Source organism: Priapulus caudatus, unplaced genomic scaffold (assembly GCF_000485595.1).
Source record: "Priapulus caudatus unplaced genomic scaffold, Priapulus_caudatus-5.0.1 Scaffold221, whole genome shotgun sequence".
Classification (NCBI taxonomy): domain Eukaryota; kingdom Metazoa; phylum Priapulida; class Priapulimorpha; order Priapulimorphida; family Priapulidae; genus Priapulus; species Priapulus caudatus.
The window spans coordinates 702,389-717,864 of record NW_014577282.1 but is presented as its reverse complement, the minus strand read 5'-3'; the positions used below and the strand labels follow the sequence as shown (position 1 = coordinate 717,864).

The window sequence follows — 15,476 nt, the reverse complement described above, 5'->3', positions numbered from 1 at the left end:
TGTCTGGCATTTTCTGGCAGACTGTTTCACACCTTAATTAGCAGCTAATGTTCTAAAGCTATTTGTCCCATATGTCACAGTTCTGGTATTTGGTGTGATTAAGACATTTTTGTATTTAAAGGAGTACGCAGATTTCCGCATGTGGATAAAATTTGTTGTGTACGGAATGAGAAAGAACGCTTCTGTTGCTTCTTAATCTTTATTGCATCTGTCATTACGCATACAGCGATGCTACGCATATGGTGAATCTAAAACATACAAGATTACCACACTGAGACTTGCGCATACAATGGCAGCTCTGTAATTACACCACTGCAAATAATGGTTAAACACTAATAGAAATACATATTACTAGAGTAGCTCATGGTGGTTTAGTATGCAAATTTATGTCCTAAACTCTTCAAGAATCCACTAATTGAAGGTCCAGGAACAATATTTGGTTGGTAACACATTTCCCACTGACGGCGAAATATCTTTTTGGGCCGCGCCCTTTTCGAGCGAAGTACAACCATCCACCGTGACTGTATCTACAGAACCGTTGGACCTAGGAGGTTGCCCGACCACTCAAAATGTGCGCAATAGCCCCATTATGGGGGGTCAGTAATACATTTTCATATCCAAAAGTCAATGGTTTTTAAGATAATTGCCAATTGCACATTTTATGTTCCTTTCTCTGCAAGTGCGCGTTTTGTTACTCATACATAATGTTGGGCATTTGCATGGAGGGGGCAGGTCATCGTCCCTGCACGATACTGGCAGTATCACTGGTGTTATACCAACATCCGTTGCTTCATATCCATACTGGAGTGGATCTGGTTTGGTGACTGCAGGAGTTGGGGCTTGCAACCACATCTTACACTGCAGATATGCTCGCTTAATGTGTTCTCGTAGCGTTGATGAACAGCACACAAGCTGGTTGAAGTCCAGTTCTTTCTTGGAGTTGTGGTACTGCTCCCATCGATATTCATAGAAAGTGGAACAGTCTGTCTTCTTTAATCCAGACACAAGGCACTTTTCAGCATTGCTTGTTATCTGTGGTGACAGTTCTTCTACACCAAACCCTTCCAGTAGGGAGAGATCCATGGATGATTTCAGGCCAGACAGCTTTGGACCCACCTTGCTGGTACTGTCGCAACCGCTGAGAGCATGAATGGCTGGGAGACACAACACCAAACCGTTGTCCAGTTGATCAACCAACTTTCTCTCCTGCAATCTTGCGATCTTCTATATCGATTAACACCTAATCCACCAGGTGGCAGCACCGACCAGTCCTGGCTAGGAATCCCCATAGGTGAAGCCACTGTATCATAAGTTGCTCGGTACAGGTCAAATTAACATTTAGATCCCTAAATTATTAGAAATTCCAACTACTATTACCAACAGGCTAAACTGGCGGTAACACACCCCCTCCTTGAATTTACCTAGATTCAACCTAACGTCACATCACTGATCACCAGCCAGAGACTCTTCCAATGGCACCAGCTTGGTGATTGGCCTCCACAAATGAGTGGACTTCATTCTGAGTCGAACGCTCCGAACCAAGTCATCTGCGCCACGTTTCACTTCCACAACTAACCCTAGGGGCCATGCTCCTCGAGGTGCATCTTCCTCTTTGATCAGCACGATATCACCCACTCGAAGATTCAGCTTCTCTTTCTGCCATCTTGGGCGCCCCTGCAGTTGCGGGAGGTACTCTAGGAGCCACCTCTTCCAAAACAGATCGGCAAGGCACTGGGAGTACCGCCAATGCTTCCGATACATGTCCCGTGAGAAGAACGTACCCCAAGACAATGACGTGTTGTTGTGCAGCAGCAGCAAGTGATTGGGCGTAAGGGGTTCATCGTCATCTGGGTCCTCACTACACTTAGTGATTGGTCGGCGTTTACCAGATTCTCAGCATCACACGTAACTGTGCACAACACATCATCAGTCAATCTGGCATTCCGGTCCAGAATTGCGCACAATACCCGGCGCACTGTGCGTATCATCCTCTCCCATATGCCTCCATGATGGGACGCGAGTCGCGTATTAAACTTCCACTCAACTCCACGCCTGCGAGCCGATCGAATGATGTGCCCCTGGTCCAATTGACGCAAGCTACGGGACAACTCATTGTGCGCTCCCACCAGATTGGTCCCATTGTCTGAGAATACTTTAACAGGGCAGCCACGACGTGCTATGAATCGGAAGAACCCAGCTAAGAAGGCATCCGTCTCTAGGCTATTCAACACTTCGATGTGCACTGCTCTCACAGTGAGGCATGTGTACAAGCAACCATACCTTTTTACTTCCGAATGCCCTAATTTCACGTAGAAAGGGCCAAATATGTCCACCCCAACACAGGAAAAGCAAGGGCTGCCTGGTTCACCACGCTCCGGAGGAAGATCAGCCATCTTCTGATGGTGTGTTGGTGCATAAAACTTCTTACATACGACACATGCATGCTTTATTTCCTTCAGTAGGCTTCTGGCTCGTACGATCCAATACTTGCGCCTGAGTCGACTCAGCGACCACTCGGTTCCTAAATGAGCGGCATCATGACACTCTTTGGCAATCATCTTGGATACTTTATGAGCCGACGACAGGATGACGGGGTGCTTAGCCTCGTAACCCATCCTGGCATGCTTTAGCCTCCCTCTTACCACTAATATCCCACTTGAATTGAGAATAGGATTCAGTTTCCTCACGGGACTGGAAGTAGCCACCGCGCCTCGTTCCATCAGCGCTGCGATCTCGGACTTGCAAGTTTGGCCCTGTGCATAGCGAACTACTTGCTCCTCAGCTCGAGCTAACTCCGATGCGGTTATGTGACCGGCTAACTTAGACTTGTCCCCCGAGCCCTGCAGAAACTCTCTCACTCGCATGAGCCAGCTCAGGCCCTTCTTCAGTTTGTAGAAACTAGAATAATGTTCAATCAGGGCTTCCATAGGATGCCGGACTGCATTTGCGGTGCTTGCAACTGCCACAGAAACATCCCTTTTCACTTCGGCATCTGCCTCCATCAGATCAACGGATGTCCGCACATCCGGTGGTCAGGTGCTCTTGTACTCCCTGAGGAAGCTTGGGCCACAGAACCAAGATTGAGGAACAGACTCGGCACTACACCCACGTGACAATACGTCCGCAGGGTTTTCCTTTCCCTTTACGTGGCGCCATTGATCTGGATCACTGTGTTGCCTGATGAGCGACACTATTTGCGACAAACGTCTTGAATCTCTTGGCATCATTCTGGATATAGGCCAAGGTAATACGGCTGTCTGTCCAGAAGGTTGACCTAAGCAGTGGCACCTCTATTTCTCTCCTGATGATGCATTCAAGCTTGGCCCCCACCACAGCAGCAGAAAGTTCTAGTATGGGAAGGGTGATCTTCTTGACTGGTGCTACACTAGCCTTGCTGGCTAGCAGGACAACATGGACTTCCCCTGCTTGATTTATCATTCTTAGGTAGGAACAGGCTCCATACCCTATTTCGCTGGCGTCACTAAAGTGGTGCAACTCCATCGCACTTTCCCCGAACCCGTCTGGAATGACACACCTCGGAAACTTGAGTTTGGGAACATCTGCTAAGGATGCTAACCAGGCAATCCATCTTTGACTAATACTAGGAGGGACTGTCATATCCCAGGGCAGCTTGAGCTTAGTGACTTCCTGGAATAATATTTTCCATTGGGAGATGATGGGTGAAACCAAACCAAGTGGATCATACGTCGATGACAACTGACTCAGCATGAGTCTCTTCATGATGACTCGTGTTTCTGTGTCCTTACTGACAAAGTAGCAGCAGTCATTCATGACCTCCCACTTGACTCCAAGGGCCTTGCTGCCCATGCTTGCTGTAATTTCCTTGACTTCTTTCGCTCTATCCTTGACATCCACACTTTGTAGGAGCTCGACGTCATTGACCACAAATTTCGTCAAATTAAATCCTCCCAGCACGAGCGCTTGCTTTGTCCCCTGCATGATTTGGACAGCTTCTTCTTTGGTCTCGACAGACTTTAACATGTCTTCTACATAGAACGAGTGACGAACAGGGTCCCTGATGTCTTCACTGACGGGAGAATCTTCAATAGTTTTCCGGAGGGCAAAGGTGCTACTGCTTGCACACCATACACCCCCAAAGAGGTGTGACGTCATCCTAAATTCCACTGTGGCACCGTTCTCATACCACAAGAACCTCAACGCATCCCTGTCTCCCAGCGGGATCTTTACCTGAAGGTACATGGCTTCGATATCTGCCATAATGGCGTACTTATGCTGACGGAACCGAAGCAACACATGAAGGAGCTTGTTATTCAAATCCGGTCCTTGCAAACATTGGCTGTTTAGGCTCACGCCATCCTTTTTTGAGGCACAATCAAAGACCACGCGGCTTGGCCTCGCTGACTACAGCATGATGTGGAAGGTACCACACACCCCCATCATCTCTCATTAGGTCGGCTTCGGGTACACGTTCCGCGTAGCCCTCTCTCACTAGACTCTCAATGTTGCCTGCATAGACCTCCAACATTTCCGTCTTCAGTAGCTTACAGCGAAGGTTTTCTAGTCTACTCGTGGCCATGGACCTGTTATTTGGCAGGCTAGGCTTGCCATCCCGCCACGGTACCGGCAATACGTAATGCCCATTCTCGCGAAATACTTCCCTGTCCCATAGGTCAATCACTCGCTTGTCATCATGTGACATGACCTGGATGTCTTCATCGTGGGCCTCCATCTCCCATAATTTGTCGATCTGACGCTCCACACTGATACAATGGGAAACCACAGGCCGGTTTCGCCTGCCCCCTGCAGGACCACTCAGTGACCAACCCAACTTGGTTCGGGTTGCGAACGGCTCAGAGGGTTTATCACTAGATGCAACCTCCAGTGGCATAAGCAGGTGAGCGTTATCCATGCCAATGAGCACTTCAGCTTGAACATTCTTTAATGCTATCACCTGACCTTCTGAAGACGTGATGTCTACTGATACCAGGGTAGATTTAACATCTCGGCTACTCCCTAAAGTGCTCAGGTGGCAGCTTACACCGGAGCCCTTGAGCCGCAAGTCTTGGGTTAATTTGGCTGAAACAAAACTATCAGTAGACCCGGAGTCCAGAAGGGCCCAAGTACAATCCTTGTCATTGACAATCACCGGCACCATTGGTATGTATACACTCACACCAGTACCCCCAAATACGTTACTGACCACTTTTTTGGCAACACTATCATTACCCACATCTGAACAAACATCAGTGCTAGTACTATCGAAGTGCAGAAGCTTTGAGTGCTTCCTTTTGCACCCATGAACTTGACTCGTGGGTGTCATCTTACACGCCGGTGCCCTATGTTTGGGCGAGAAGCATACAAAACACAATCTATTTTTCACAACCAAGGCAAATCTCATTCTTGGTGACAACCACTTAAAGTCTTCACACTGGTGCAGCGGGTGAGATGTGTACCCACAGGAAACGCAAGGTGAGGGCGATGGCCCTGCTCCAGTTACCTCGGCCTGGGCCACTAGTGACCTTCTATTGTTCCGACTAGAATTTACTTTACTACCAACTCCTCTAGGAGTTTGGTAACCTGACTAATCCCCATACAATGGGTCATTCATCTCGAGGGTGACACGCCTCATAAAGTCCGCAAAGTCATTAAAAACTGGATAGTCATCAGTCTCTAGCTTCATTTGCAAGGCCTTCCTGCGCCACTGGGCTTTAAATGAAGCTAGTGCCTGCGCTGGAATTATTTGGGGGGGATTAAGCCTATCTGAGAGTCTATCTCTGATAGCATTCCCCAGCTCCTTCAGAGCTACTCCGCTGACACAATCTCGTCTGCCACATGCTGGATTTCTGACGCCATGGACAAGGTACGATCACTGGTCAGCGTTCTGAATGCTTTGTGAGATGTGGTGGGGTTGTTAAACCGTCAGTATCATTAACCTAAACAGTATCAGTGCACAATTCCGAATAGCGTCTTAGCAGGCCCACCGGTGTACTGAAGCAGCCTCGTCCAGTCGTGGCTTGACCATCGGAGCATTATTATGCACGCCTCGTCAAATATTGCCTAAAATGTCTGATACTGCAGCGGATCCCCAGTGAACACTCTCTATCTCTACCTGGGAATGCTAATCAGGTTAAGCAGACTTGGCTTGTCATGTTGCTTGAAAGTTCAAGTGCCTGACGACTACACTCTTCCGCTGGCCGCGAAGCTTGAGTGGGTCCGCCATGCTGTAGACGACACCTATACAATACTGTCAACAGCTTACTGTTGGTGTAGTTCATTCACTGTTGTGTACGGAATGAGAAAGAACGCTTCTGTGCTTCTTAATCTTTATTGCATCTGTCCATTACGCATACAGCGATGCTACGCATATGGTGAATCTAAAACATACAAGATTACACACCTGAGCACTTGCGCATACAATGGCAGCTCTGTAATTACACCACTGGCAAATAATGGTTAAACACTAATAGAAATACATATTACTAGAGTAGCCTCATGTGGTTAGTATGCAAATTTATGTCCTAACTCTTAAAGATCCACTAATTGAAGGTCCAGGAACCAATATTTGGTGGTAACACTTTCCCACTGACGGCGAAATATCTTTTGGCCACGCCCTTTTCGAGCGAAGTACAACCATCCACCGTGACTGTACTACAGAACCGTTGGACCTAGGAGGTTGCCCGACCACTCAAATGTGCGCAATAGCCCCATTATGGGGTCAGTAATACATTTTCATATACAAAAGTCAATGGTTTTTAAGATAATTGCAATTGCACATTTATGTTCCTTTCTCTGCAAGTGCGCGTTTTGTTACTCATACATTAATGTTGGGCATTTGCATGGAGGGGGCAGGTCATCGTCCCTGCACGATACTGTCAGTATCACTGGGTGTATACCAACTCGTTGCTTCAATATCCATACTGGAGTGGATCTGGTTGGTGACTGGCAGGATTGGGCTTGCAACCACATCTTACACTGGCAGATATGCTCGCTTAATGTGTTCTCGTTAGCGTTGATGAACAGCACACAAGCTGGTTGAAGTCCAGTTCTTTCTTGGAGTTGTGGTACTGCTCCCATCGATATTCATAGAAAGTGGAACAGTCTGTCTTCTTTAATCGCAAGACACAAGGCACTTTTCAGCATTGCTTGTTATCTGTGGTGACAGTTCTTCTACGACCAAACCGTTCCAGTAGGGAGAGATCCAATGAGATCTTCAGCCAGACAGCTTGGACCCACCTTGCTGGTACTGTCGCAACCGCTGAGAGCATGAGTGGCTGGGGGACACGACACCAAACCGTTGTCCAGTTGATCAACCAACAGGTGGACTGGTACAGTTTTCTTTGTTTTCCGGTTACCAAGCTTCACGTACAGCTTTTGTAGTTGCCAGGTTTTGTTGAAGTGGAAGATGAGGTTGACAAAGACATCTGTGTCAGGTGAGTCAACCAAGACTGATTGAACCCCATGTTTCACAACACCATCATTAATATGGAACATGATTCTGTCGTCGGCTTCTTCTTGGTTGCTTGAGAGCTCTGCGATCTGTGTTTCAGTGCCAGCTAACAATTTCCTGCATTCACCTCCAAAGAAGATATCCTTGTCTGACTCGACATTCTGCAGCATTCACTTGAAGACATACTCTTGCAACCGAACTTTGTGCAACATTGAGCTCCAGAACATATCAAGATCGACAGGGAGTTTCTGATTGTCAGACCTAATGGTGATAGTGATTTGTTATGAAGAACTTCTCTGTGCCCGTTCCATTTGCTTGATTGATGATTTTTGATAAACATAAAAAATCATATCTATTCTTGTGGACTCGGAGCCTGTAGCGAGAACGCTGATGGAAAGACTCTCAGCCAATTCCCCGAATGTGTGAAGGCCCATCTTTTTCATCGGTAGTTTATACACAAGTGCCATGAAGTCCACTATTGTCATTTGAGCGTCACTCTTTACATTCCTCGTCTCCTGTGGAAGTTGACTGACAAGTTCCCTGGCTAAGGAGGCTTTATCAGGCTTCTTCAATTTGATGCCATCTTTACATTCAGTGGTGAGGAACTGGGATGTGCTGGTCAATTCATACTTCAGGAGTTCTAGCATGCTGTACCCTTTTTCTCTAGCATAGTCAATGTACCTAATCGTTTCTGCAGCATCCTTTTTCGCCATCGATTTCTTCGCTGTGGACGGAGTAGAAGTATGTTTCACGAAAACAGTCTTGCGGTTGGTAGGGATTGTATCAGGTAGGTGCTTCTCATTATCCTGAAATCTGATTTCAACAGACTCTCGATAACTCTTATCACCAATTTCCAGGCATTCAAGTAATCCGTCAACAACCTCCTGGGGTATGTCAGCTCCAGTAGAGATGTTCTGAAGTCTGATTCCAGCGCCGAACGGATTGTTGATAGATTTTATGTAATCCAGAAGCATATTCGCACGAACATGGCCAATCTTCGTAGAACTTGGATTGAACTCATTGTGTAGGCTCAGTTCACTGTCATCTTTGTCTCCCAAGTTACACCCTTCCAGCAGCTGCGCCACATGAAGATCTTTCTCATGCTTTAGGAGATTCCATAATGCTACTGCTTCTTTCTGTCTAGTCATCACAATGATACCTCCAGCAACCTTGGCGGGTTTATTATGTAACACTTCTCGAGTGCCATGTCAAATCCTACTGCACTGCCTTGTCGGAGAGTGTGGTACATCACCCATCCACCACCTGTAAAGCATCTGTAGATACCCGGGAACTTCCTTTGTATGTCCAGGTAATCTTCAAGGAACAGCGTACCCCATCTGCTATAGTTTGTCCGGCCAAACGCGAAGGACAAAGGCATGCACCTCTGCACAGCTGAAACGAAAGGATGCCAATCGCCTTGCCGAATAGAGTGTGTAAGATTTCTCATGATAGATACAGCTCATCCAGAAACAAGCTCCAGTACCTCACATTCTCATTACAGGCCGTTTCTTTCCATTCTGTGAACGACTTCTTCAAGTCTGCATGTAAGATCTTGCTTTCTTCCCAAATCTCTCTGAACTCTGTACGGTCAACATCTAACGCTTGCTGCATCTTAGTTTCCATGGTCTCTATTTGCTGGTCTAATTCACAACTAATACTGTCCTGGTCAGGTTGAAACTTCTCAAGCATAAGAACTGTCATCCCCTCTGATACAAGACTCATTGCCTCCTTGCCTTTGCAATAGTGACCTGCAGTCATGACACTATTCTCTACAACAAGCTTGCCAAAGGCTTCAGTCTCAATCAAAGCCAGATCAATACCGATACAGCCTAAAAACTTCCCAAGGCAAGCGATGACAATCTTCTCCATGTGAAATGGTCCCATTCCAAGGAATATGTTACCAAACTGATCTGGCTTCAACAGCTGGATTTCCTTGGCGATTGCATACACCCCTTCATCAGACCACAATGCCCCTGACATGGCATTCTTTTGCTTCAAGACATCCTGAAAGTTCATCATGGATGTAAATATTGTGTCCATTTCGGTTGCGACATATGGAAGGATGGGTACAAATGCTGTCTTTGTAATATCAAACTTCAGTGGATCCTGGAGTGCACTCATTGTTGTTGTGAAGCTAGTAAAAGAGCCCTCCTCGCGATCTGTGTACTTCTGTAGGATTAGGGTTAGGGTTTCAGTAACGGTTAACAATAGGAACAGGAACAGTTATGAATAATTGTAGTGTGTAACATGCAGAAATCGGTTTTGGGCAATTATCTTAAAAACCATTGACTTTTGGATATGAAAATGTATTACTGACCCCCCATAATGTGGCCATTGCGCACATTTTGAGTGGTCGGGCAACCTCCTAGGTCCAACGGTTCTGTAGATACAGTCACGGTGTATGGTAGTACTTCGCTCGAAAAAGGGCGTGACGGCAAAAAGATATTTTGCCGTCAGTGGGAAATGTGTTACCAACCAAATATTGTTCCTGGACCTTCAATTAGTGGATTCTTGAAGAGTTTAGGTCTGGACATAAATTTGCATACTAAACCACCATGAGCTACTAGAGTATATTGGCCCATTCGGCATATAATTGTAGAAAACAAACTAGCAAACTTACGAACTGTGCACCCGCATTCCATACACAGGTATCAAGCCCTGACTGTGACTCGACAGAGAACGACCACCGTTGGCCTATACAAATAAAATTACACAATATAGTTTCAATCTAATTTGTACTTGAATAGCTTACAAATTATAGGTATCACCTAAATTATACACTCATGTAAATAGTCACAAACATCCTTAATTTATGTCCTAAATTCCTACCAAAGCTCAACACTTAAAAATCCTAATGACAGAATGGCCCCACACAAAGGCTGTCAACTATACCAGCATCAAACCACCCTTAACTCACACATAATCCACTATTCAACACGCAGGCGGATTCCTACATATCCTATAACACCTTAGAAACTATTTTAATACTAGATTGGAGCATAATATTTGCTTTAAACACACAAGAACGGAAAATTTACCATCAACGATAAATGCACGTTTCTTCTCTCCTGCAATCTTGCGATCTTCTATATCGATTAACACCTAATCCACCAGGTGGCAGCACCGACCAGTCCTGGCTAGGAATCCCCATAGGTGGAGCCACTGTATCATAAGCTGCTCGGTACAGGTCAAATTAACATTTAGATCGCTAAATTATTAGAAATTCCAACTACTATTACCAACAGACTAAACTGGCGGTAACACTACCTCTCTGTCTAATCTATACTCTTCTCTCGCTAATTTTGCTGCCACTTGTAGGGTGCTAGGGTTCTGCGCTATTAATTTTCTCCTGATCGCCTTCTTAGACAATCCGTCTATGAAAGATTCGACTAAAGTCCCCTGCATTCCCGGTGCCTGCCCTATGTCTCCTGGATAAGCCGTACTATATACCCTCGTGATTCGTTCCTAAAACTCCTGTATGCTCTCATCTCGTTTTTGCATGATTCTCTTCAAGTCTTATTTCGCGGCTAGCCGTTCAAACTGATCCCCGAATCTCTCCCTCATTAGATCTAATAGCTCCTCCCCGCATTCTCCCTTGTTTGCTGAATGCAAAAATCATATGCCGGCCCTGCCGTAGTCATTAGTAGTTCCTCCTTTAGGTCCGCGTTCGCCCCCAGGCGTGTGCCTATTCCCTCTAACTGTCTCTCATATTCTCTAAATTTCATGTTATCTGTTCTCGCATCTCCAGTAAATTTTCTTACTTCTCGGCATATGCCTTGCAGCTTCATCTCATCTCTTATCTCCCTTACCACGGGGTTAAGTGCCTGCCCCATGATCTGTACAATATCGCCCATATTGATCTGCAGTACTTCTTGCGCCATTGTACGCCCTAGCTCTAGTGTCCCCAAAATAGATTACCTTAAGCCCGCGGACCCCCCGTTTAACTAGCCCTACGATTGCTGAAACGGAATGTGCATTAACAGCTGGAAAAAATCTGATTAGGCTACTCATGCGTTCGAGCTTGCATATCACATAACTGAAATTTTCTATCCTGGTCACGGCACCATTTTATGTCACCGGGTGTTTATTACTAAACCCCATGAGCGACGGCGTGACCGTACTTATACTTAGTACCTTGTGAAGGAATAGTCCAGTTCGTGATAGTAAACCCAGTTATCGATAAACAAGCTCCACGCAGGATTATAGGTAAAATACGATGTCGTTTATTAATAATTACCTCATTTTACCATACAATACAAACGCAGAACCACATCCGTTATAAATTCGTCAATATTCTAATTACTACCAGACGCTTGCCTACAAGCGCTGGTCCTACCGTTGTTAACGCAACAACTCGATTAATCCGTTACTATTATATTATAATCTCATTGCGTTACGATCGTGTACCTTACGGCACGAACTATCACGATTGACGTGTTACGAACCCCCCTAATTACGTTAGCCTTCCGACAACGCGAGTATTGCTGCGGTATCATAAATGCGTGCTAGTCACCACAACACATATCCTTCTAAGAACACTTAACCGTACTACGAACTAGCATTATCATCACGAATACAATCAATATGACACACAATCTAACTAGCCTAAAGGTGAAACCATCTTATGTATAAGGTGCCATCTCGTCGAGGGTTAGTCGATGCCCCGTGCTGTCGTTCCAGCATACTATATGTTTTCTGCTAAATTTCCCCTTATTTACGTTATAGGTATTCCGTGCGACCCTTTCCTCTTGGTCACTGGGTCGTGTTCATCTCTGCATACTGTGACGCTTCCTTTGTTCTTCCCATTCTCTGTTCGGTCTTCTAGTCTATCGGCCCTCTACTGGGTCAGTGGTGCTATCCTTAACGCCATCGCTTTGCTGGGGTTGACCGGTGGTCAGTGACGTAATAGTGTTCTCGTTCCCGTCCGTGCCTTGTGCTGGGTTACAAAGCCATTCACACATTTGAGTAGTTATAGTCGCATAAAGTTAAAGAAAAGGCAGGGTGTCCCACCTACACGTTATTACTCATTCTGAGAGTAGACGAAATGGGAGTAGGCGAAATGGGAATATTACCCATTCTGAGAGTAGGCGAAATGGGAATATTACCCATTCTGAGAGTAGACGAAATGGGAGTTTAAGCGAAATGGGAATATTACCCATTCTGAGAGTAGACTAAATGGGAGTAGGCGAAATGGGAATATTACCCATTCTGAGAGTAGGCGAAATGGGAATATTACCCATTCTGAGAGTAGACGAAATGGGAGTAGACGAAATGGGAAGTAGACGAAATGCGAGTAGGCCAACTGCGATGTTGCCATCTTGACAATTAGCTGACAGTAAGCAGCAGTCTGTTTAAGCTCACAGTTTGTGCCCGTCACTGGAATGAAACATTATAATGATGTCTTATTGGTGATATCGCTCCTTTCAATTCACTAGCCTTGCATGGTGTCCAAAGTAGTAATCGAACAGAAAAAGAACTAGAGATAAGCAAGTTCTGCACCCACTCCCGTAATTCACTCAATTTCAAATATCGTGCTCGTAGAGGTGAAAACTGGAAGAATGTCAAACGGGAATGTACATACTAGAGCAGCATGGCCAGTATGTGTATGGCAAGCGCATGTATGCCTACAGATATATGTCTACATACAGTACAAGACTAACACGGAAATGTACAATGCTGATACACTATCCCGTGCTTTCATACCAGTTGAGGAAAAAGACCAATGGATAATTAACAGCTTTGAATACATGTCCTTTCCCACAAGAGTGACTCGACAGTATCAAAGATAGCACTAAGAATAACAGAGCACTGCAATGGTTTATTACAGCATGGTTTATTATCATGGCAGGCTCGTCTGACAGCGGGGATATAAATCACTGCCCCATTCTTTGCTTCTACTTTCACTGCCGTGCTAAACTGATTGTTCAGAAAGGGCTTATCTTTAAACGTGAGCACATTGTAATAACTAGAATAATGTGTCAGTACACGTTAAAGGCATTGCACAGAAGTCACGTCAGTGCAGTGGGATGTCTGCACTCTACATGAGGAACACTTTATTGACTGTAACAGAGGATGATGAAAGCAGCAATGACGATGTCAACAAATATCGTCGATTGAACATGGAATAGGCATACACACTGAAGTTTTCCTGCTGAAAACTGTCTCCGCGTCAGTAGCCAGTTCTTGGCAGTTGCCACATTCATACCTGCATGAAATACACCGTGCAAATAATGCAGTGCAGTTGAGTGCTAATGCTACAAAATAGTGAGCTGCTCCAGTAGTGTGATGTATCCGTTTACCAATGTTTGAGTGGTAGTTTGTTATCTCTTAGTAATGGCAGCCCAGAGAACGTATAGCCGTTGTGTCACTATTCTATGTTCAATAGACGATCTTCATTGACATCTTCACTACTCTAATATTCTGTTAGATGCTTATATTCCACCATTGCAATAGGTTCAAGTTCCGGTTCTCATCCGTTTCTCATTAGGGCGAGGAAATTTCGCATATTTTAACCCGTGTAGCAACATTGTTGCATGTTGATTTTGTACCAATTTTTTGAATACTTAAAATTAAATTAATACATCTATCATATATTTATGTTTGACTGTGTAATTATTCAGAAAGTACGTGCTTTAAGACGAATACTGTTAGACAAGACACATAGTCAATAGCTGTCAAAATCCTTGTCACCGCTGTGGGGTAGTGAGACGGTAGTCACGGTACACACATCATAAAATGCCAAGGAGAACAGCTATGTTATAGTCACAATGTCAAGTTCTTAGTGTAACCCTATGTTATTCATGTAATACCTGTAGGTGCTGCATAATGATGAGTGGCTGAGAGAAGGAAGCAGCATCAAGGAAGGGGATTTAATTGATGTCTACCTGCATGGCCTATCTAAAGCAGCCAGTGGCATCGTTAGATATAGGGGCACTGTACTTGGATTCAAAGGCACCATGTTTGGAATAGAGATGACTGTAATTATGACTACAAGTTATTAAAAATAATGATAATACATTAGTATGATAGTATAGTGTAGCTGTACATAAATCCAGGGTTTCTGTCTGCCAATGCTGGATATGTGCCGTAACTCCAAAATTTTATTATTGCATGACACTGATCCAATGTGTCAAAGTTATGATGCGTGTAGTTAAGAACCTTAAAAAATTCTCGTCCTGATCTCTTACTTCTGCACCCCTTTGGATTATAGTGTTCTATGGCTAACATACACCTAGCAGTACCACATGGTTATTTAGACTAGCGTGCCACACTACGATAAGTCACTAGTCTAATAAGCTTGGCATGCTAAGGTAATGCTCATGAACTTTGAGATCATTATTGAATAGCTGTTAATAATAATCATGAAGTTATCATTATTTTATTTTATTCTGCAAGTGCGTAGGTAACACGGAATTTGTTCCTAAGTTAAATATCTATGTTTTACAGTCTTCTTCAGAGATTCTACAGACTGCGGCAACTGATGGAGTTTGGAATGAAAAGCAGTACTTCGAGTGCCCAATAGGAAAGGGGCTGTTTCTGCCACTCTCTCAGATAAGGCTGCGTGTTGCAGTTATCCCACTGAATTCCAGAAAAGGTTGGGATACTCTTTTTTTACACAAGTTAGATATATTTTAAATAGAAAATCATACAGTTGATACCTTGTGCATACTGCTATACAGGACCACTTCATCAAACTGTTCCGGTCCATGCCTGGACCAGACGATATATAAATTGGTATCAGGACAAATACCCCCCGGACAATCACCCCCCGGACAATTTCCCCCGGACAATTACCCCCCGGACAATTACCCTCCATGCCATTTACCCCCATGCCTTTCACCCACCGGACAATCACCCCAGGACAATTACCCCTGGACAATTACCCCCGGACATTTACCCCCCGGACAATTACCCCCCAGACATTTACCCCCGGAAAATTACCCCAGACCATTTAACCGGACCATTACCCCACCGACATATGTACCCCGAAACATCTTACCCTATCCCCGGACAATACAACCCCCGGACATTTACTCACTTGTTGTTT

General features: G+C 45.0%; 1 protein-coding gene across 1 annotated transcript in view; it reads left to right on the top strand.

The window, feature by feature from the left end:
- Positions 1-15,476, top strand: part of LOC106807541 (ubiquitin carboxyl-terminal hydrolase CYLD-like) — a 194,181-nt gene that overhangs the window by 23,589 nt on the left and 155,116 nt on the right. The window contains 2 exon segments of the mRNA XM_014809909.1: positions 14,245-14,406; positions 14,876-15,023. Of these exon segments, the coding sequence (XP_014665395.1) occupies positions 14,245-14,406; positions 14,876-15,023 (310 nt within the window).